Raw genomic sequence first — 21,510 nt, forward strand, 5'->3', positions numbered from 1 at the left:
AGAGGAAGGCAATGGAAAACCTACTCTGAACAAATCTTGCCAAGAAAAGCCCATGATAGGTTCACCTTCGGATTGCCATAAGTCAAAAATGACTTGAAGGCACACAACAACAACAACAACAAAATACAGAATACATATTCTTTCATGCCTTGCTCCCATCTGATCTCTGCTTCCCAGCTCACCTCTCTCTTGAATTATCATACAAATTCTTGCCCCGGGTTTGATTTCCCCTTCTAGGAAGCTCACATTCTTACTTCCCCCTTGTCTTTAACTTAGAACTTATTAACTCCCATGACAGATTATGCTATGCTGCTTTAAAAGGAAGGAAGAAAGACAAGAAAAAGAAATGGTGTACATTAAAGCCGTGTTCCTCAAGAACTGCATACTGAACTGAGATGTAGAATTAAACACAAACCTATCTGCATCCATACCCTCTACCTGTTAAGGATTCCTCATCGCTTTCTAGCATAAGCCAGCTGTTTTGTTTTGTTTTTCTATATGGCACCCTGGAGATGTCTTTACTAGATACAAATATTCACAGCAAGGGTTAACCTCAGCTCATGATGTGTACAAAGTTCAGAGGCTCCACCTTAATTCCAGACCAGCAGCTTGTTTGAATCATGCTTCCTTATAAACAGAGACGTGCTGTAAAGTTCTGCTGCAGAGCTCTGCAGGATGGATTTCTGGGTGACAGTCCTGTGTGCCCTCCTAGTAGCCATACTAGGGGGGCTCTACCTGCTGGGGGCATTCCGCAAGAGGCGACCTGGTGAGCCCCCCCTGGATAAAGGTCTCATTCCCTGGATAGGGCATGGCTTGACCTTCCGAAACAACACTCTAGATTTCCTCCAAAGGATGCAAAAGAAACACGGGGATATTTTCACGGCGTTGATCGGCGGGCACTATTTCACTTTTCTGATGGACCCGTTGTCTGTTGGAGCAGTAGTGAAGGAATCAAGAGCCAAGTTGGATTTTATCTCATTTGCCACTGAACTTGTGTCTAACGTGTTTGCCTTCCGGCCTTCCGAAATGACCCATAAGGTAATAGAGACGGCCAGTGCTAAGCACCTGAAGGGGACCGGGTTGGAGGTGATGACCCAAGCCATGATGGAGAGTTTGCAGAAGGTGATGCTTCATACCCTGGGCTCTGGAGAAGGGCAGAAGGCCTGGCAGCAAGATGGCTTATTCCACTACTGCTATAACACCCTCTTCAGAGCAGGGTACTTTGCTTTGTATGGAAATGAGCCCAGTAACGACAAAAAGGAGAAAGAAAAAGCCATGAAGCAGGACCTAAAGCACTCTGAAGAGATCTTTGTGGAATTTCGCAAGTACGACCAGTTGTTCCCACGCTTATCCTATTCTATGTTGTCTTACGGAGAGAAGAAAGAAGTTGAGAATCTGTGGAAATACTTCTGGAACATCATCTCGGTGAAGAATGTCTACAAGAAAGACAACATCAGTGGCTGGATACATGACCAGCAGCAGCAGCTCGATGAGGCCGGGATGCCTGAATACATGAGAGATCGGTTTATGTTTTTGCTTCTCTGGGCAGCTCAAGGTAACACTGGTCCAGCTTCCTTCTGGTTCCTCGCATACCTTATGAAAAATCCCAAGGCCTTGGAGGAGGTGAGGAAAGAAGTGGCCATGGTAGTGAGGGACTCTGGTCAGGAATTGGAGCCAGGCAACGAAATGCTTACTGTCACCAGGGAGATGTTAACTCAGACCCCAGTGCTGGACAGTGCCGTGAAAGAAGCTCTGAGGATGGGAGCAGCTCCCATGCTCATCCGGGCTGTGCTGCAAGACATGGACCTCAAGATGCATGATGGAAGGGTCTATAATTTGCGCAAAGGGGACAAAATTGCCGTTTTCCCTTATCTGGCAGCACATATGGATCCGGAGATCCACCCTGAGCCCCATCTTTTCAAATATGACCGCTTCCTCGACCTGGATGGCAACAAAAAAGAATTCTATAAGAATGGAGAAAAGGTGAAATATTTCACCCTGCCTTGGGGGGCAGGGACCTCCATGTGCCCCGGACGTTTCTTTGCCACCAATGAGATAAAGCTCTTTGCTTTCCTGATGCTCTCCTATTTTGATATGGAGCTGGTCAACAAAGAGGAGGAAGTCCCTCCCATAGACAAAAGGCGTTATGGGTTTGGCGTGATGCAACCCACACACGATATCCAGTTCAGGTATCGGTTACGCTGTTGAGGAGGCAAACCTGGACTCAGAGCCCTGCCAGCTGTTGGGTCTGGACTTCTTTGTGGGGAAACTATCTTGAGAAATCAATTGTGTATTTGTGCATGCAGAAGAGAACATGTGGAACAAAGTGGTCATAGTACAGTAAACTGGACAAGATTGTACAGTAAGTTGGCCAAACATCAGCCAAAATTACTAACATCCCACCTGTCATTATTGTATTGTCCAGTTTTATTTTACTACTGCTGGAGGGCTGCTCTTCTCTTCCTCTTCCTCTTCCTCTTCCTCCCCCTCCTTCTTTTTGCATTTAGACTTTTCTTCAACCTTTGTAGTACAGAGTGCATTTGTTTAGGGTTCAGTAAGCCATGCCCTTCTGCACAGTATTATATTCCACTGCTGCTCATGCTTAGATTGCATCTTTACTGCAGAACTAATACAGTTTGACCCTGCTTTAACTACCATGGCTCCATGCTATGGAATTCTGGGATCTGTAGTTTTGCAAGGGCTGAAAACTCTTTGCCAGAGAGTTCTTATGATGTAGTTCAGGACTATGCATCAGGGACTCCAGAGCCCCTCACCAAACTACACATCCTGCAATTCGATAGGATGCTGCCATGGCAGGTAAAGTGGCATCAAAGTATTATAATTGTGCAGTGTGGATTTACCCTAAGTCTCCCAACCCAACCCAGTTGAAAACCCCACTCCTGACATGCAGTATGGGTATAACAAACTGGCTTATTTTGTATTATAGTTGTAATGATTACTCAGGCAATATATATGGAGGTGTTGGAGCTCTTTAAGTGCATGCTATAAATACTAATCATCAGCATAGTTATGTTTACTATGACTTGCATTCCAAAGGGAGAAGTGGAAATATGTCGTAATTCCTGTAACAAAACTAGGAGGACTTCAGCTGCTTCACTTTGGCTGTCTGCCCTACATTTTTACAAGAGTTCCAACACTAGCATTTTCAAAGCGCTCCAAAGGTTGTGCTTTCCTCCCGTACTCCGCCCTGAAAGCTGACATCTCTGTTCGCATTTGTTGGTGCTGAGCCAGGGTCAGGGCTGATAGGAAAGAATCTGGTGGGGTGACAAGGCCTGGAAAGGCCATAAATGACAAACAGATTTCCAGCATTATCAGTTGGCAGCAACATGGGTTGCCTTGGCCTTGAATGCCAAACACGTCAGAAATGTTGCTCTTGCCCACTGCAGAACTTTAACACACTCCTCTTGATGGACAGACATGAGAATTGCACTGAACACACAGAGGATTTAAGGATTTCTTTCTCCTAATCTGTTTAGTACGGCCATCCCTCCACATTTGTGGTTTTGACCTTTGCAGATTTGATTATTGGTGGATTTGATTATTATGTTGTCTCTAGGAATCTCTAGGTCCTCCAGTGCAATTCTGCTGGACATTGACCATAGAGCTGTGCTGGAGGACCTAGAGATTGCAAGAGAAAACGCTTCTCAAAGAATCTGTAGGTCCTCCAGTGTTGTTTTATGGTCAGATTCCAGCAGATGTTGACCACAGAGTTACACTGGAAGGCCTAGAGATTCCTAGAAAGAACACTTCTCCAGGCATTTGTAGATCCTCCAGCACAATTCTATGGTCAACTTCTGGCAGGTGTTGACCATAGACCTATGCTAGAGGACCTAGAGATTCCTAGAGAGGGGTCCTCTCAAATAAAAAAAATAGTGTTTTTATATATTCACATTTCCCCCACTTTCATGAGGACCCTGTGCCCCTAAACACCAGTGAATGTGAACAGTGCGATGTATTCATTTTTGCTGCTACACAGGAATAAAATCTCAGGTTTTGCCTTCAGAAAACAACAATAGGTTGTTTTCTTCAGAGTGACTACAGGTTGAGGCTCCCTTATCTGAAATGCTTGGGACCATAAATGTCATGTACTTCAGATTTTTTAATTTTTTTTGAATACCTGTATTTGCTTATATGTACATAATGAGTTATCTAAACATGAAATTCATTTATGTTTCACATACACCTTATACATATAGCCCGAAGGTAATTTTATACAATATTTTAAATATTGTTGTCCGTGAAACAAAGTTTGTGCAAACTGAACCCTCAGAAAGCAAAGATGCCCCTCTCTCAGCCACTCCTGAGAAATGTTTTGGTTTCTGAAATATTTTGGAAATCCAGGTAAGGGCAACTCAACTAGTTCCAGATACATGTTTTAAAAATGAGTTGACAGCCAGCCTTTGGAGTTTACAATCCCTGCTGAGTAATATTTATCTGATGTCCTTGAAAGACTTGGCTTGGTATTTCTTGTTCCTTTTAGCCTGTGAGATAATCTGTGTAGAAAATGGGAAATAAATCAAGCAGGAGGATCTTTGCCTATGCAATCTATCTAATAAAGTTAAATGCTTGGCAGGACTGCCAAGACCAAGAGCATCAACCAACATGTTTGAACTCTGTCCTGTTTTCTTGATGCATTCAGTTTCACTTATTAAAATGAAGCTGTTAGAGCGTTTGTTCAGTTTCTCTCTTCTTCTTCTTTTTGTTTCTGCCTGTCTGGAAACAGAAAGCTCTCAGAGGGAAGAAGGTGGCATAATCAAGCCATCCCTGCTTGCAGTTGTCTCTCTTAAGAAACACTACAAGAAGCAGACTCTGGGTTTTTTTTTAAAGTACAGCTCCAATGCTGGTTGGGGGATTCTTGGAATTGTAGTCCAGAGCTGCGTCCACACTGCAAAAATAATCCGGTTTGACACCACTTTAACTACCATGGCTCACTGCTATGGAATTCTGGGGATTGCTGTTTGTTGCTCCGCTCTGGAGCCACAACAAACCACAGTCCCCAGAATTGAATAGCATTGAGCCATGGCAGTTCAAGTGTGTCAGACTGCATTGTTTCTGTATTGTGGGTGCAGCCCATAGTTATTCTCTTGCAGTCTGACCAAAAGCCATGAAAAACATTGTGCCACAGACAGTGGCACCACTAGGAGGTGTGTGTGTGGGGGGGATACAGACCACATCAAGTGACACCTCGGGGGTGAACACTGAGTGTGGTGGTTGCCACTCTGTGTCCCAAGTCCCCCACGGCCAGCCCCTTCAGCCAAACAGCACTTCTGCTGTGCATTGGCTGTGGCTGCTGTGGAGGTTGGATGCTGCTGCTGCCTAGCAACTCCTTCCAGGACTGGCCAGGCTCCTGGCTTAGTGGAGAAGAGGCTGCCAGGTGGCAATAGTAGCCCATCTGCATCAGCGGCTACCAGGTCTGTTGGTTGGTCGGGTGGGAAAGCAAGCAGCCTCCCTTTCCTGCTCACCCAGCACCCACACCAGGCCCAGCAAAGGGTGCTGGGTGGCAGTGCGTCACTAGGGTTGATGTCACCGAGTGCGGCAACCCATGGTGTCACCTCCTCCCACTGATCTCCCCTGATACCACACCATACAGAATCCATAGTCATGTTTCTTGTAGTAATGTTACTCATAAATCATAGTTCCTCTATGTCACTGGATGCAATGGTGATAGCTGTGACATAAACAGCTGGCAAAATTAAAATTAGACCACAATATCATACACACAGCCTAAATATATTTACATGTACATAGTTTCATGTGGTTAAAGTGGAAAATTCCATATGATAGGATGTTTTTAAAGGAAAGTTTAAAAGACTTTTTAAAAACTTTTTTTAAATTAAATTTTAACTTTAAAAAAAACCCCTTCTCACTGAGCCTCGTCCCACTCATACCATCTCTTCAGCATTTTAATGGAATGCAGGTGAATGCCACATGCTAATTTCTGCCCAAACGCAGATGTTTGGGGAGCAGTGGTGTCACCTGGTGTGGTCCGCATCTCCCACATCCCCTAATGGTGCTCCTGCTAAGTGGTAAGAGCAGCCCACCACCACCACCAGCCACTGGTGGGAAGGGGCTGTTTTCTGGGTCTGGCGGGTTTGCTGGCCAAGTGGAAAAGTGAGTCACCTCCCTCTCGCTCACCCAGCTGCTCCACCAGACCTGAAAAAGGGTGCCAGGAGGCAGCACCATGGTAGAGCTAGCCTGGCTGGTGTTGGTGGACAGCTGGGGATGTGCCAAGCAGTTGGGGTGACATCATGAGTTACCACACCATGGTGACACCAACCCTAGCGATGCCAATGGCCACAGATAGCAGAGGGAAAAGTGGAGGGAGCAGCATAAATGCCCAAAGCAGTTGGGACTCTCATAGTAACTACCTGGTTCTTTATTGTCTTTCTTCAGCTTTTGTCTCACTGGAGACAAAGAACCTTACCGCATTGGCCCTGGAACGGGCCTGTAGCATTCCAAAACGGAACATTCTGGGGATGTTTGATGTCAGTGGCAGCGTTCTCACTGTGCAGTAAAATGTGTTCCCCACTGCCTCCCATCCCCAGAACATTGGAATGCTACAGGCCCGTTCCAGGGCCAATGGGGTAAGGTTCAAAGGCTGTGATCCATCATCAGCTTAGCGTTGCATAAATATCCTCAGGTGGAGATACACTGTGCCAGCACTACACAGCCCACATGCAGAAGGGCAGTATTGTGGAATACATGTCAATTTCATTGTGCAACTGTAACACACAATGCACAGCTGCAGTGCACAAAGGTGGAATTGAAACATGTAATGTAGCTGTATGTACAACTCTGCTTCTAATACTGTAAGCAGAATATGTCTTTTGCACTGTGGTGGATAATTTGCCCTCCGCTCCAGGCATGTGTCATTAACAGGGTGCTGGAAAATTAGGCATGGACAATGGAATACCTGCCAGTGTTAATTTTATTTTAATACAGCTGTGCAGGTGAGCAGGGTTGGCATTAATTGCAGGAAGAGGGCGGCTTAATAATACTCCTCCTGCTGCATCTGAGGAACTCAGCTCAAGTCTACAAAAGCTCATGCTACCAACTTCTTTCTTTCAGTTGTTTTCAAAGGTGCTGCAAGATCCCTTTGCATACTACAGTGTGCCTGCGCTATAGGTGGGTGCCCCATATGCAGCTTCCAGCTTATGCAGAAGCCGCGCGGCGGGAGAATGAATGATGCGTGCGCCTGTGGCTTACGCGCTATTCAGCTTACACCGGGAGGGGGTCCGGAATGGATCCCCCGCATAAGCCAAGGATGCACTGTACTCTTCCCACTGGTAATTTTCTCAGTTCTCCTTCTGAAATGATTAATAGGCTTCAAAACTTTTCCTGACAGTGATGAAATCAGCTCAGAGACTGAGAAAATGGCCCCTGGGGAAATAAGGTAAGCAATCCTCCCACTGTTTTGTGTGTTTCATTAGATACCTCTAGTTTGTCCCTCGCTATGTCAGCATATGCATTTTGGAAGACACTGTAGAAGGAAGTATCCAGTACTTTCTAGCATGATGGTCTTTGCCCTGGGTAAAAGGTTGCTCTTCTTTCTTGGTGAACTGCTGCAGCTGATCATTGGCGAGAGAATCAGAGCTGTGCACAAAAATAAGGCCCTTCCGCATTTGCTGATTAGGGATGAAGGGCCTCCATGAATGTGGAAAAAATACAAATTTAAAAAACCACTATTTGTTTTACGTAAGAAAACACCTCTCTAGGAATCTCGAGGTCCTCCAGTGCAACTCTATGGTCAACTTCTGGCAGAGTTGCACTGGAGGACGTAGAGATTCCTAGAAAGAACATATTAATCAAAACCGCAAATAATCAAATCCACAAAAGTCAAAGCTGCAAAGGCCAACTACACATACAGCGCGCCCACGTCATACGCGGATGCGCCTTACGCGGCTTGAGCATACGCGCTCAAGCCACGGGGTGCATGCGGGGCAGAAGGGGCGGTGCGTCCCATGGGACGCACCGCCCCTTCCACCCCACACACCACCGCACCGCCGTGCACAAACCCTATTGTTTACAATGGGGCTTGAGCATAGGCGGAATTCGCCTTACATGGAGGGATCCGGAACGGATCCCCACGTAAGGCGAGGACCCACTGTACAACCATGGCCACTGTTTCTCATCCAAAGAGGAAGCAGGAAGGAATGCAACCTTCATCCTCAAACAATGACATAAGCAGACTGATGGAGTTGTGGCCAGCAGTCCAAAATCTCTAGCATCCATATCTAATCCTGCTGCTGCTTCGCCTTTCTTCCTCATGGTACATCTAAGATTTACCTTGCACCATGGTGCTGAATCAGACCAAAGTTCAGCCAGGCCTTCTGTTTCAAGACTGGTCTCTGCCCAGTGCTTCTGGAAGGTCGCTGGCAGGACCAGTGATACGTGTGCTGCTCAAAGATATCTTGCATTTGATCACAGATGTTGACAGCTATTAGCTTTCTAACTTGCCATGGAAAAATGGGGGAAGGCATGACATGCATCAATTCTATAGATGTGGCAGATGAGAACAACACACCTCTCTTCAAAGAAAACAAATAAAAATAGCAAGCATGGCAACCCCAAGCTCTGTGCTTGCGAAGATACTCATGTCCCACAGTTATGTAGCACCTGGGGTGAACAGGATAGAGATGTGCTTGGGGTGGATACTTACTGTATGTTACCACAGTGTGTGTGGTGCTTCTGTGTCATTACATCCCATGCCACATTGTCACTTGTTATTCAGGAATGATGTGGAACTGGTATATTGCTAGTTCCTGCCATAGCACCCAATGTTCAGCTCTTTATGGGAGACAGAAAATTGCTGGCAAGGGAAGAAACCACATCATCCACCAGCCCACCATGGCTCTGTAAGGCAAATGTTGCTGTGTACAAAAAGAGCTATCATTAATTCATTGGTTCTGTTAACTCTATAATACTATGGGGTATTTTTTTCTTTGTGTTGCTACAGTGTGTTGATCTGGAAAACATAAAACCTCTAGTCAGAATCAATAATTCTGGCATAAAATCTTTATTAAAATAATTTAACAAATTCTTAATTTAACAAAACAGCATTGTGTTCATAAATATACCTTTAGTTGTGCTTAAAGTGCATGCAAATAGGACAGGAACAATAGTCTTTCACATCATATACAAAATAAAAGATACTAAGAGTCTCGAGGCTGACATTGAAAGAGAAAAGAATGGCTGTAATCCTGTTGGTTCGCCCCAAGTAGAACAGACCCATTGAATGAATGGTTGAATGGTAAGGCAACACATGGGTAAATCCCATTGATTTAATGGATCTACTTGTATGCCTAGCAACAGAATTCAAGCCAATAACTCTACATTAAAATAAAAACATTCCCTCTAATGATGGTTTCCTCTCTACATAAAACCTCAAAGTATTAAAACGGTGGCAACTTTTAGACTGCCAATTATTAAATCCAGGCTGTTCATGGGAGCTCCTTCCTTCCCTGTCAGTATGTCGGAAAAGAACTACATTCCTTACCTTAGCCACAATAAACAGACTCGACTGTGGAAATCCAAAGCTCAACCATCTATTCCTTTTCAGTCCAGTTAAACGTCCTCTAAAACAGGGTTGACCCTCTAGATGTTGTTGGGCTACAACTCACAGAAGCTCTAGACAGTATTGCCAATGGTGAGAAATTTGGAGAGGCCTAGTTCAGTCACAACTACAAGGTGGCAATTTACTTGCTCCCCCTTCCAAAGGCATTGACATTAACTCGATTGCTTAAGATACATTTGTAAAAGACAGCCGGAATCTTCTATCACAGTCTACCTTACATAACTTTACATATAGTCAGCTATGTAGCAGAGGCATTAAGTAGCCCTGACAGTGAATTGATACATAACAGGATACCAATAAGAGTGTCTTGATGTACACTGGGATGTACCAATACACATAATACACATTGGCACTCCTCAGCTTGGGTCCTGATACACAATGGGACCAATGTACATTAGGATCAATGCGCATTGGTCCTGTTGTGCATCATTCCTGATCCACATCGGTCACTTTGCCGGCTCCCCTACTTAGAAATGTAATAGCATCCTCTTACTGTATACAGACATTATGGAACTGCTAATTCCCACAGATGTAAGTCCACTAATGAAGAAGTAAGTCTCCAGAAGGAATCCAGGCACCATTTAATTCTCACCGGTTTAGAATAAAATACAAGCAGTTTCTCCTTCTTCATTAACACACCACTAAGTTTAGTAAGTTTCTGGTTTTTTTTAGTTAAAGCTGAAACAAACTATGTTTGCTTATGCAGCAGATGCCAGAACAACAGAAGTTAGATACACATATGACTTATCAGGGGGGGGGGGGGACCTTACAAGAATGAGGTTGGAACTGCTATGGAAATCCACAGTTATGTCACTGCAACCAAATGCCAAATAAAAAGCCAGTCAACAGTAATTCAGCTCCTCTGTTCCAGTGGCATATGAAAACAAAGGTACAAACACCATGAAATCCCATTGCCAGTTTTGAACATTGTGTATGAATTTGTTCCAGAAGTATCACCAAAATCAAAGCAAGAGGCTACAAGAGCAAAACAGGGAATATTTTCACTGTATATTAGATTAAATTGCACTGAATGAAGTATCATAACAAAGGCTTGCATATGGCTTTGCTTCGCGAACGAAGATTCAGGAAGGACTCATCCTACGCTTTGTACAAGCGCTTTGGTGACTAAAAAGGCCAATCCGGGACAAACAGGTCCGGTTGCAGAATATATTTATCAGGAAAACATCCTGGCCTATCAGACTACATGCATTTCACCATGTGTTTTAAGCAGGAAAAAAACCCCACAATCAAATACCTTAGGAGGAGCATGATAGGAGGTGGAGATCAGGGTTTGCATCTCCACTCAGCCATGGAAACCCACTGGGTGACCTTGGACAAGTCACACACTCTCAGCCTCAGAGAAAGGCAAAGGCTCCCCCGCAGTCCCCAATCAAATCTTGCCAAGACACTCTTGTGATAGGATCATCTTAGGGTCACTATACGTCAGAGGCGACTTGAAGGCACACAGCAACAACTATTACTACTAGGTAAGACTATGAAAGTTTCTCCTACATGAATAAATCTCTTTGTGTGTGGAAAGGATGAACTTAAGTGATACTTTTGAATCTCTGGCAATGGGATCCCAAAGCAGCAAGCAGCACACAAAATTGTGGTGTACTTCTGCAGGCCTTGTGGGCAGCTGGGACGCTTGATTACCAATAAAAAGAGTGGCAACTTTATAGGAAGTCAGAAGCTACACTGCATGCAAAGATAGACATTTCTTGTACACCTAAATGATAATTATAATATATCAATTGCAGAAACAGTCAGAGCTGAATCTGGGAGATTTGGATTTGAATCCCTACTCAACCATGGAAGGCTGCTAGATGAGCTTGTGCAAGTCACATTCCCTCAGCCTTGGCAATGGCAAACCTCCTCTGAATAAATCTTGCCATGGTAGGATGGTAAGATCACCATAAATCAGGATGATGTTGAAGGCACATAACAATCAGGTGCCATCATTTTTGTAGAACCTGGCTCCCACACATCTTGCGCCTTTCAGGTTATTCTCAGTAGCCCTTCTTACCTTTACTGGAATTATAGGAAATGTCTTCCATTTCAATTATTGCACTTGCAACCAATTTCTAACTGCTTCTTGGGAGCCAAGTTTATAATAACCATTGAAAGCAAGTTCCCTTATTGAAACAGCATTTCTTTGAGGAGCAGACAAGGTAGGGTTGTAATGAGGCCAAACAAAAAAGGCTAACATTGTAGGCCATATAGACTGCCATTCCAACTACTCGAAAACAGCAGGCTTTCAATGCAGTTTGATCTGTTTCATAATTAATAGCATCTCAAGTCTGGTTTCTGCAGCGAAATAGGAGTGAAATTATTTCCTTAAAAACAAAAAATGCGGAAGGAGCTTCCATCAGCCTTTTTGTGTGTTATTCCATCCTTAAGTTGTTTTGGGGAAAGGAAGTATTCCCTAATGTTTAAGCAACCTTAAACAACCTTCCTTCCCTTAATTAAACATGTGTCATTATTTGTTCATTATTACAATTTCAGGCAAACAATATTTCGGGATAAATTAAACATGCCTATGAATTGTGACTTGATGTCCACTCCCTTAATGAAAAGCACACAAAATTATGCTTATCAGGCATATCTAAGTATATAAACAAGTTGCAGCACTTTGACTCATGCTGACTTGTGTCATCCTATTAATTGACCACTATGATTTATCATGACAATTTCAGGGGAAACTATTTCAGAATAAATTAAACCTGTTCATGAGCTATGACATGACATCCATGCCTTAATGAAGAAACAATGGACCTATCTGGACAGGCAAACAAGCTGAAGCCCTTTCCCCTTGTGCTAACTTTTGTTTCAGCCTGAAGTTACCCAGAAATTATAATAAAGTAGGCATCAAACATTTTGGGTGGACATTTATAAGGCGGGACAGAGGTGTGGTGATGGAGAGGACTCTGAGAGTTATCAACCTTGACCGTGTTTCACTATACGCTCATCACACCGTACTTCGAACAGAGCAGGACTCTTTTTCTTTCCCGCTCAGCCACAAAATTCCTCAGTTTGGTGGTGGAGAAAGTAACCGTGGCTTGCTGCCTCTCGTCCAGGCCAGTCTCTTGCAGCCACGGAGACTGGAGGCATTCAGAGGCTGTCGGCCGCCTCCTAGCAGAGAACAAGAAAGATGTCTTTAGTCGAGACAACTGCATTGTTTTTCCTGCTCTAATTCCACTTTTTAAGCCTTGCATGATAAAGTCGTAAGATATCTGGGTATAATCAAGGAGGCCAGTACAGTTAAATGAAAAATAGGTGAGGTGTGATACTTGTCAACTAACAGATTTTATATCGTGAAGTCGAAGGCTTTCACTGCTGGCATCCATAGTTTTTTTTTGGGGGGGGGGGGCGGGGTTGGGCTATGTGTACATGTTCTGGAGGAGTTATTCCTGAAGTTTTGCCAGCATCTGTGGCTGGTATCTTCAGAGAATGCTGGCATGGAAGAGAGTGGTGTGTGTGTGTGTGTGTGTGTGTGTGTGTGTGTGTGTGTGTGTACACACACACACAAACTGTGTGACCCTTGCTCTCAACCAAGGGTCTTCCACTCAGCCAAGGGTCACGCAGTATATATACCCCACTCACTTCCATGCCAGCATTCTCTGAAGATGCCAGCCACAGATGCTGATGAAACATCAGGAATAAACTCTTCTAGTACACTGCCACATAGCCCCCCAAAACCCCAAAAACATAGATTTTACATCTTTCACAAAGAAATAAGTATGGGATTATTCAGGGGTTATACACACTGTTAAAATAATCCAGAATGAATCCGGGTTGAATCTCCATTGTTCACACACATTCCAAATGTAACCGTTTAAATTTGGAGCCGGGGGGGGGGGGGGCTGCCAAAAAAAAACCCCATTTAATTTGGGATAATTGATATTGGTGGTTTCCCTGAGTTTTTAATAAAGATCCACATTGTCAGTAGTATGAATAACTGATGCAAATAGACCCACGTAGAGCCGGGATAAAAAGCTGTCGATGATGCAGGTCTTTTTTAAAAACTCGTAATATACCTTGATATTGATTATCCTGGGGTAAGTGGGATTTTGGCAGCCTCCTCCCCAAACTTAATTGAGTGCATTTAGGATGCATATGAACAACAGAAATTCAACCCAGATTCATGCTGGATTATTTTCACCATTTGAATAACTCTTACATCTACAGAAAAGGCAAAGGGAGCTTAGTGAGATCAGTCCTTTCCTGAGCTGGGAGGTGTAGATGGGCTCCCACCAGCTATCCTGGGATACTGTCCTACTTCTGTCATTAGCCAATAGCAGAAATCCAAGTGGAAAAGGGATGGGGAAAGTCTGGGGCCCATGAACCCTACAGATAATAGTGCAGCCTTCCTGACTGCTCTCGATTCCTGGATTACTGCAGTAAAAAAAAGTGAATTGCCACCACTAGATGCTTTAGGGACAGTGCCGAATCCTTTAAATACATTGCAAGGCCATGCTCCACTGTTTAATATTAAAAAGAAAAACCTGTTTTTCAAAACAAGAAGTGGGCATTCATCCACATCAGATTTCTTTTTTGGTCTTATTTGGCAGCCTCCAGGGATAGGAAACATGACCTTCAGTCACAAATGTTGCCTGAACTTTCAGTAGAGTTGGACAACTTGAAAGTCTCCAGAGGTTGTGGGGTGCTACTCCATCTGCAGGGAGCCAACATTTTACTACACAATACAACTGGATGAGTGTCCCTTTGCAGTCTAGTTTGGCTTCTCACCACTTGCTTTTGAAGGGCTATACTGAAATTGCATGGCTAAAGGGGTCTCTGGGGTGGGACCTAAGAAACAAGAGCAAATACACAAAATTCTCAAAAGCATCTTCTCACCATGGATTAGAGGAAAGTGTGCTTTGGAGGAATGAAACAGCTCCCCCCGAAAGGCCAGCATAGCATTTGTTCAGCTTGATCTTCTCACGTTTGACAAGCCTCCCAAAGTCACAAGCAGGCTCAGCACTGATGGGATATTCAGCACTTAACCTTAAGATAGAGAAGAAGAATGTTAAAAACCCCTTTGCAATTGCTTTCATGCCAGCAGTATATCAAGCATCACTTCTGCTGTCACTGCACTTTTCAGTGCTGTTCATCAGTTGTTCATTAACTGTATAAGTCACAGGACATTGCCACATGAACCTCATGCTTGCCACAATTGCATTAATTAAAATAAAAAGGAAATAAGATGGTTTGGGAGTAGTCATTATCACAGATCTCTGCAATAATGGAAGTGGGGCAGTTTCTGCCATTGACGTTCCTTTTTGCGCTCTTCTACACTCCACCTTAATCCTGCCTCTCTGCCCTGTGACCTACCTAGTGTGTCGTTTGCTTTTTTTAATTTTATTTTTAATTTGTGATGCAATTCCAGAGTTCTGGTAATGTGATGTAAGTAAAAATAGAAATAGAAATAAAATAAAATGAAGGAAAGCAGCCTTCTTGGGAATAGCAATGGAGAGCAGAGAGAGGAGGAGACACTGATACTGTATGACTGCCAATATTAGAACTGCTGTGGTAGTGATGTTTTGCACCTAGGACTAATGGGACAGCAGCACGATTGGGAGCTTATTGACAGGTTTTCCCCATCAATGAAAAGGGATGGTCTAACAACACTCTACCAACAGGCACAGCGGTGACAACATTGTTCAATAAGTATTTTCAAAGATGCTATTTTTCAACTTTTAATTGTGGTTGTGTCATAATGTCTCCAGTCAAGTCCTGCCTGTGCACTGGTCAAGTATGCTCTGGTATGGTTCTCCTCCACATGTGATTCTCCCTTTGTCCATCCCCAATACATACAACTCTCCACATTCTGTGCAAAGGGAGCAGTCAGGAGTTTCCTTATCCCCTTGCTTGGAGCACTGGAGGGGAATACATATTTTCTTTTCTTTATTGCACCAGCCTACCTGATAAATCTTAAGACAGAAAAAGGAGCAGCTCTCTTTCAGTAAAGAACACTAGAAGTGCACTGGAGGAAAACGGGGCCATGCAGGGCCAGATATTTTTTTTCTTGTCTTGGCAGCCAGCAGCCAAGAAGGAATGCTTATTCTCTGTAAAACAACATAATCCCAAAGCAATTGCGCTCCAGACCTTTTCTGTATGTTTTTTTCCTTTTTAATGTTGAGTGTCTTAGTCTGTTTTAATCTAACAACTACAAACTATTCTCAAGTAGAAAAAGCGCAAGATGACTCACATGATGAAGGCTGTTACACCGATAGCCCAGATGTCAGTCTGAGGGACAGCTCCTTTATCTGAGAGAAGTTCTGAAGCTAAGAGAGACACATTGGTGTTAGGAAAAACTCACTCCTCAAGAAATGGGTTCAGGAGCCATGTCCGGTGACAGATGGCATCTCCGATATTAGTGGGGCAGTGAGTCTGTATGTGGTTTTAGCAGAAACTTTCAAAGAGGTAGCCAAGGCACTAAAAGAGGTAGCGAAGGTACTGTTTTCAAGGGACAGAGGCTGAATCTGCACAGGAGAAATAATGCAGTTTGACACTGCTTTAACTACAATGGCTCAGTGCTATGGAATCCTGGGGTTTGTAGTTTGTTGTGACACCAGAGCTCTCTGGCAGAGAAGGCTAAATATTGCACAAAACTACAAATCCTACAATTCCATAGCATTGAGTTAAAGTGATGTCATATTGCATTATTTCTGCAGTGCAGACACCACTTTGGTCCCAGCTAGACTAAATCCAGGGTAACCGAACTAAGTACAATATTGAAGTTCCTTGTGATTTATAGTAGCTTTAAAAGGTTGTAATACAGTGGTGGTCTGTGGACTATTGCCAGTCTATGAGCCACTAACTCTAGTCCACAGAGAATTTCCAGGAAGGAAAGAAATAAAACAGTTGTATCCAAAGCCTAAAAAATATAGCACCAGACCCTGACACTTTGGGGGAAAGTGATTGCCAGTCCCCCATATCAAAAAGCCTGAGAAGCACTGGTCTACTAGATATATCTGAGCCATAGGAAGGGTTATGGATTATATCTGTCTCAGAACATGAGCATAAAATTGCAAGGACCAAGTTTAAACATCACCAGCTAGAAAAACTCATAGAGCAAGAGTGTGAAATTTTCCCCATGGGTTTTGAGAGCCACAGCCAGTCAGAGTAGACAGGAAGGGACATCCTAATCCAAAGTTCTAAGTTAGCTCAGAACAGCTTGATTTGTTCCTCTGTTCACTTTGTGGACCAAACCTCCCAGATCCTTAATCTATGCTAGTATATGTTAGTATTACAAATCACTGTTGAAGTATACTTACCCATAGTTTCCACATAGTCTGTACACCCTTCCAAAGTAATGATTCGGTCTGACATGTAGAATTGAGCATTGCCAAAGTCCAGGATTTTAAGCAGATTTGGCTCTGTGATAATCATGTTTTCAGATCTTAGATCCAAGTGCAGGATGTTCTGAGCATGAAGGTACTCAACAGCACTGAGCATCTGCCAGAGATAGTCTCTGACCTCTACCTCTGAATAGAATGACCTAAGAAGGAAAATCAAGAAAAACTCCAAAATTCTCTAGGTTCCTCACAAGATCCATCACCAGTTTAGAATGTGCAATTCCAATATTGTCTGAAGACAAACTACGGCATAAATGCAGTTGCTAGTTCTGAGTAGAGCAGATCCGGTAAGCCAAAACTTATTGATTTGATCAATCTGCTCTAGTTGGAAGTAGCACTACAATTTAAGTCTATGAGGTCATTTCCAGATAGTCTTTGATGGGTGCAAGCGTAGCAGTAAGATATGCTTTTTAAAATTGTCTGTTGCAGTCTTGATACTGAATCAAGGTATTGTTTACACAATGCATTTTTTATTCCAAAAGAAAACAAACAACAATAAAGAGATCTTGTAGCACCTTTGAGATTAATTGTGCAAAAGAAGTTGTAACATAAGCTTTTTGGAGGCATGGAAGAAGTAGACCAAGTCTACAAAAGCTTATGCTACTATTTCTTTCTCAGAGATAGGCCTCATTCCCACTTACAAATAAATTGGTTTGCGATCTGAATCAGTGGAGCAATTCAAGAGCGGAGCGTGGTTCACACTACATTTGCCTAGTCACATTTTCCCTGTAAAATAACCCACTTATCATTCACATTGACGAATGAATCAATTAAAAATGGACCCGCTTCAGCCGGCCAAAGGGCAAATTTAAACCGATTCCAATCTGCATCTCATTCACACTTGCGCAAAATCGATTTATCAAAAAAGATGGGGAAAAAAATCAATGTCAAAAAGATGTGTGTTAAATTGGTTTGGCACATGGCCTCCCTCTCTGAACTGCTTCAGCGATTCAGTTCAAATGCAAACCAGGGTCATTTAAACTGCTTCAAACCGATTTGGAAACCAGTTTAAAATGTAGTGGGAATGAGGCCTAAGTCTCAAAGGTGCTACAGGATCCCTTTGCATACTGATATTGCAGACTAACATGGCTATGTCCCTGAACTGACAATAAAGCAATCTTAAAATATTTTTAGATTGTCTCTCTTACCTCTCATTTTCTCCTGCCATTTTTCAATATGGGGAGGGGGAGCTTACTAACATGGGAAAGCTGTTTAAACTAAATTTCCAGTTGAAGCAGTTCCATAACTGGACCTGCTGTCACACCCCAACTGAAAAAGGATTTGCAGACTATACCTCCATTTGTGATAAGAAAAATTTAAAGTGTCTATAGGCTTTAGTCTTCTTTAACTTCCTATACCCTTACCCAGAGAAATCAGAAATGGAACATCTGAAATATGTGTTCGATGAAAGAGGAGGATAAGAAGACAAAAGAGAAGGGCAAGCGAAAGAAGAGGCACCATAACTGTTATAGCCAACACACATACAGTCGCTTGAAACTTAAATGGTCGAGAGGTTTACCTTCCAGCCAGGGCATTAAGGAGTTCAGGCCCAACACATAGTTCCATGATCAGCACCAGGTGACGTGGGCTGACATAAGCCCCCTGCAGTTGCCCTATGTTCGTGTGGTGAAGTTTCCGCAGAATGTGATACTCCTGGAGCACTGCTTCCTTGTCCTCTTGTCTATAGGGAATGATTTTGGCAGCCAAGGGATTTCCACTGAGCTTTTCTCTGCACTGTTTGATGATGCTGAAACGTCCTCTGTTCCAAAGAAGGGGGAGAGACACACAAAGGTGAACTCAAATACCCCCTAAAGTTGGGAACAGCCAGCCCAAGTTCTCCCATGATTTGCAAAGTTAAAGCACTTTACAGATTGATATTATTTCTATCAGATGGACAATAGGGGAAGCACATGCTACATCACTACAAAAAGGGATTCCCACTCTTTACAACAGTTTCCTAATTTCAAAGTTTCAGTCTGTTGTTTTCAAATGGAACCCAGCAGGTGGAACAACTGGCTTGACAATATTCTCCCCACATCATAAATGTACAGTCATGTTTCAGGAATTGGTGACTTTGTCAAGACTGATTTCACTCCAGTTCCTATTTTTCTAATGCAAAATCCTTTCTATCTGAATACTGCATTGCACTACAATTGTTCCTCTAGTTTGCACAAAAATATGTGTATGTTTATGTGTGCATTTATCAAAATGTACACATCTTGTGTACATCTACAACCGCCATCCTAATTTGAGATGCTGTCAGAAGAAAATAGTGACAATGCAGGACTATCTTCGTCCAAAATATGAAATACAGCCATCCTCAGAGGAAAACACAAGGAGCTTCAATACAGCCTGTAAAGATGATGGAGAAAACAGCTAACAAAGTGGCCATGCAATCCAAAATGGGAAAGACCAGAAACTTCCTCAGAGGAAGAAACATTGCAAACCTTTGACTGGTTTGTTCTATCTTCTGGAGCAGCAAGGAATAATCTACTCTAGATTGCCTTCCTCCACTGCTTGAAAGTATGGTAAGACTTTTGATGTCTAACTATGTTTAACACATGTTTGGATGCAAGAGACGTGAATCTCCACAGAAATGTGATTCTTATATATTTCCCCCCAATTCCCTACTCATTTGCTACATGCAATACAGACAGTAGCATTATCTGATTGTAATACCTCCGGCACAAGAGCAATCTACGACCCTGTGATTTTATTGTTTATTTTGTAGGTTATATGTTCTTGCTCTTCTTGTCACGGCAGCAGAAGGAAAACTGATAAACACCAGGCCTAGCACTTAGAGAAGCTCTCATTAATAGGGTAAGAAATGAAAAATGCTCACAGGGTGAGAACCAGCAGCTCTTCCTACATCTCTTCAAGCCATTTTTCTGAGTTATGGTAATCCTAAGGCAAATAAATCATAAGGTTTTCTTGGCTGACAGACTGTGACTTGCCCAGGGTCACCCATGTTGTTGTTTTTTATGGTCGAGGAGGGATTTGAAACCTACTCTCTAAAGTCAAGGCACTACATAGCACTGGCTCTTGCCCCACATTAGATAGAGTGTGATATAACCAGGCAGTCAATTGTGATTGCTGAAGGACAAACAACAGAACAAATGCTGATAGTTTTATTTATTTCATTTATAATTTGCCTTCTTTGGTTTAAAGAGACCTGTTTGTAGTACAGTCAGCCTTCCATATCCACAGATTCTGCATCCACGGGTTCAACCATCCATGGCTTGAAAATATTAATTCCCCCTCAAAAAATCAAACTTTAATTTTTTCATTTTATATAAGGGATATCATTTTATTACACCATTGAATATAATGGAACTTGAGCATCCACAGATTTTGGTATTCATGAGGGGGTCCTGGAAACAAACTCCAATGGATACTAAGGGCCCACAGTACAGAGGTACTATACAAAACAACAACAACAACAACAACAAAAACAGTGCATGCAGGGCATGGATTGTCTTTGAGGACCAGGCAGAAAAGTTTTTAGATCAAAAGGCATCCCCACGTTCTAGTATTCCTCAGAAGCTTCTCATACATCAAACGGATCATGCATGCCAAAGATATCATTCCAAGAGCCTGCCAATATTTTAAAATGTGCTGACGAACTTCTAGAGGTGTGCGCAACCTGGAACAAGCTACCAACTTTGGTTCTAAGGAGATGTGAGGTGAGCACTCTTGCAGGCATTTCTCTGTGAAAATCAAACCCTGTACCTTTTAATCTCCGTCTGGAAGGCATATGTCTGGTGCGTTGCCTGAGCTGGAGCTGTCATTTTGCTGTCCTCTGCCTCCTGAGACTGGAATGCTGGGAGGGGAGGGAAAGGGGGAAATGCCAAAGCAGATGAAGTTGAAACAGGAAAACTGCTGCACAATGGAGCTACAATCCCAATCGCAACAGATGTTCCATAATATTCCACTTTTTCCTCTGTGACCCACTTGCTATGTTCTGTAGACACAGCAGGTATGGGTGCTGTGAGTAAGGAAGGAGAAGGTCCATTCACCTGTGACACTATCTGAATAAAAAAGGATTTGAAGAATTGAAGAAACAATCCTTCCAAAAATAAAAATAAATAACTTATTTATTGATATAAGCATATCAGCTTATATCAATACTATTACCATTACTATCTATGGTATGTCAAAAGCCGAAGGATGTAAAGATGACTTTGGTTTGGAAATGTACATTGGACGTATTTAACAAGTGGGGGGAAATGACAAGGAAGGGAGGTGGAAAGATTTCCCTCTACCTTTTAAAAATCGGCATTATAGAACAACAACACTTTTTTTTAGTAGGAGTGTATGTGAAAAATTATAGATGGAAAAATATTTTAGTATTCATAAAATTAAAAAGAACAACAACCCTAAAAGGATCATAAAAATGACTCCCACCGCAACTGCTATATTGAATGTGTGCAGTCCAGCTTCCTTCCTTGTGAGCCAACACTTTTTTCCTCTTTGTCATGGATCGCTCATTGTGCTCATTGGCTACACTTGCTTCTTTCTTTCCTGGAAATGTGCTAGGAACCAGCTGCTGATGGT

The 21,510-nt window shown here is 42.9% G+C and overlaps 2 protein-coding genes across 12 annotated transcripts in view; one reads left to right on the forward strand and one right to left on the reverse strand.

Moving 5' to 3' along the window:
- The first annotated feature begins 675 nt into the window (after positions 1-675).
- On the forward strand, positions 676-4,682 carry LOC149310123 (7-alpha-hydroxycholest-4-en-3-one 12-alpha-hydroxylase-like). Its single transcript, XM_089531477.1, has one exon. It carries the CDS (start codon positions 676-678, stop codon positions 2,206-2,208), a length of 1,533 nt encoding a protein of 510 aa, XP_089387603.1. The 3' UTR covers positions 2,209-4,682.
- Positions 4,683-9,029: 4,347 nt separating this feature from the next.
- The window catches only part of OBSCN (obscurin, cytoskeletal calmodulin and titin-interacting RhoGEF), a 249,781-nt gene continuing 237,300 nt past the window's right edge, over positions 9,030-21,510 (reverse strand). For all 11 annotated transcript variants that reach the window (XM_089533747.1, XM_089533750.1, XM_089533743.1 and 8 more), the window contains 6 exons: positions 20,686-20,776; positions 18,476-18,715; positions 16,876-17,099; positions 15,807-15,882; positions 14,453-14,602; positions 9,030-12,727 (listed from right to left, as the gene is read on the reverse strand). In XM_089533747.1, coding sequence (XP_089389873.1) covers positions 12,553-12,727; positions 14,453-14,602; positions 15,807-15,882; positions 16,876-17,099; positions 18,476-18,715; positions 20,686-20,776 — 956 coding nt within the window. In that variant the 3' untranslated portion in view covers positions 9,030-12,552. The remainder of the gene's footprint in view (positions 12,728-14,452; positions 14,603-15,806; positions 15,883-16,875; positions 17,100-18,475; positions 18,716-20,685; positions 20,777-21,510) is intronic.

The sequence above is a fragment of the Sceloporus occidentalis genome, unplaced genomic scaffold (genome assembly GCF_023333645.1).
Source record: "Sceloporus occidentalis isolate IW3139 unplaced genomic scaffold, rSceOcc1.0.p SCAF_7, whole genome shotgun sequence".
Lineage (NCBI taxonomy): Eukaryota > Metazoa > Chordata > Lepidosauria > Squamata > Phrynosomatidae > Sceloporus > Sceloporus occidentalis.

Excerpts from the sequence above, each read along its gene's own strand:
- LOC149310123 (XM_089531477.1), top strand. The coding sequence starts at position 676 with ATGGATTTCTGGGTGACAGTCCTGTGTGCCCTCCTAGTAGCCATACTA.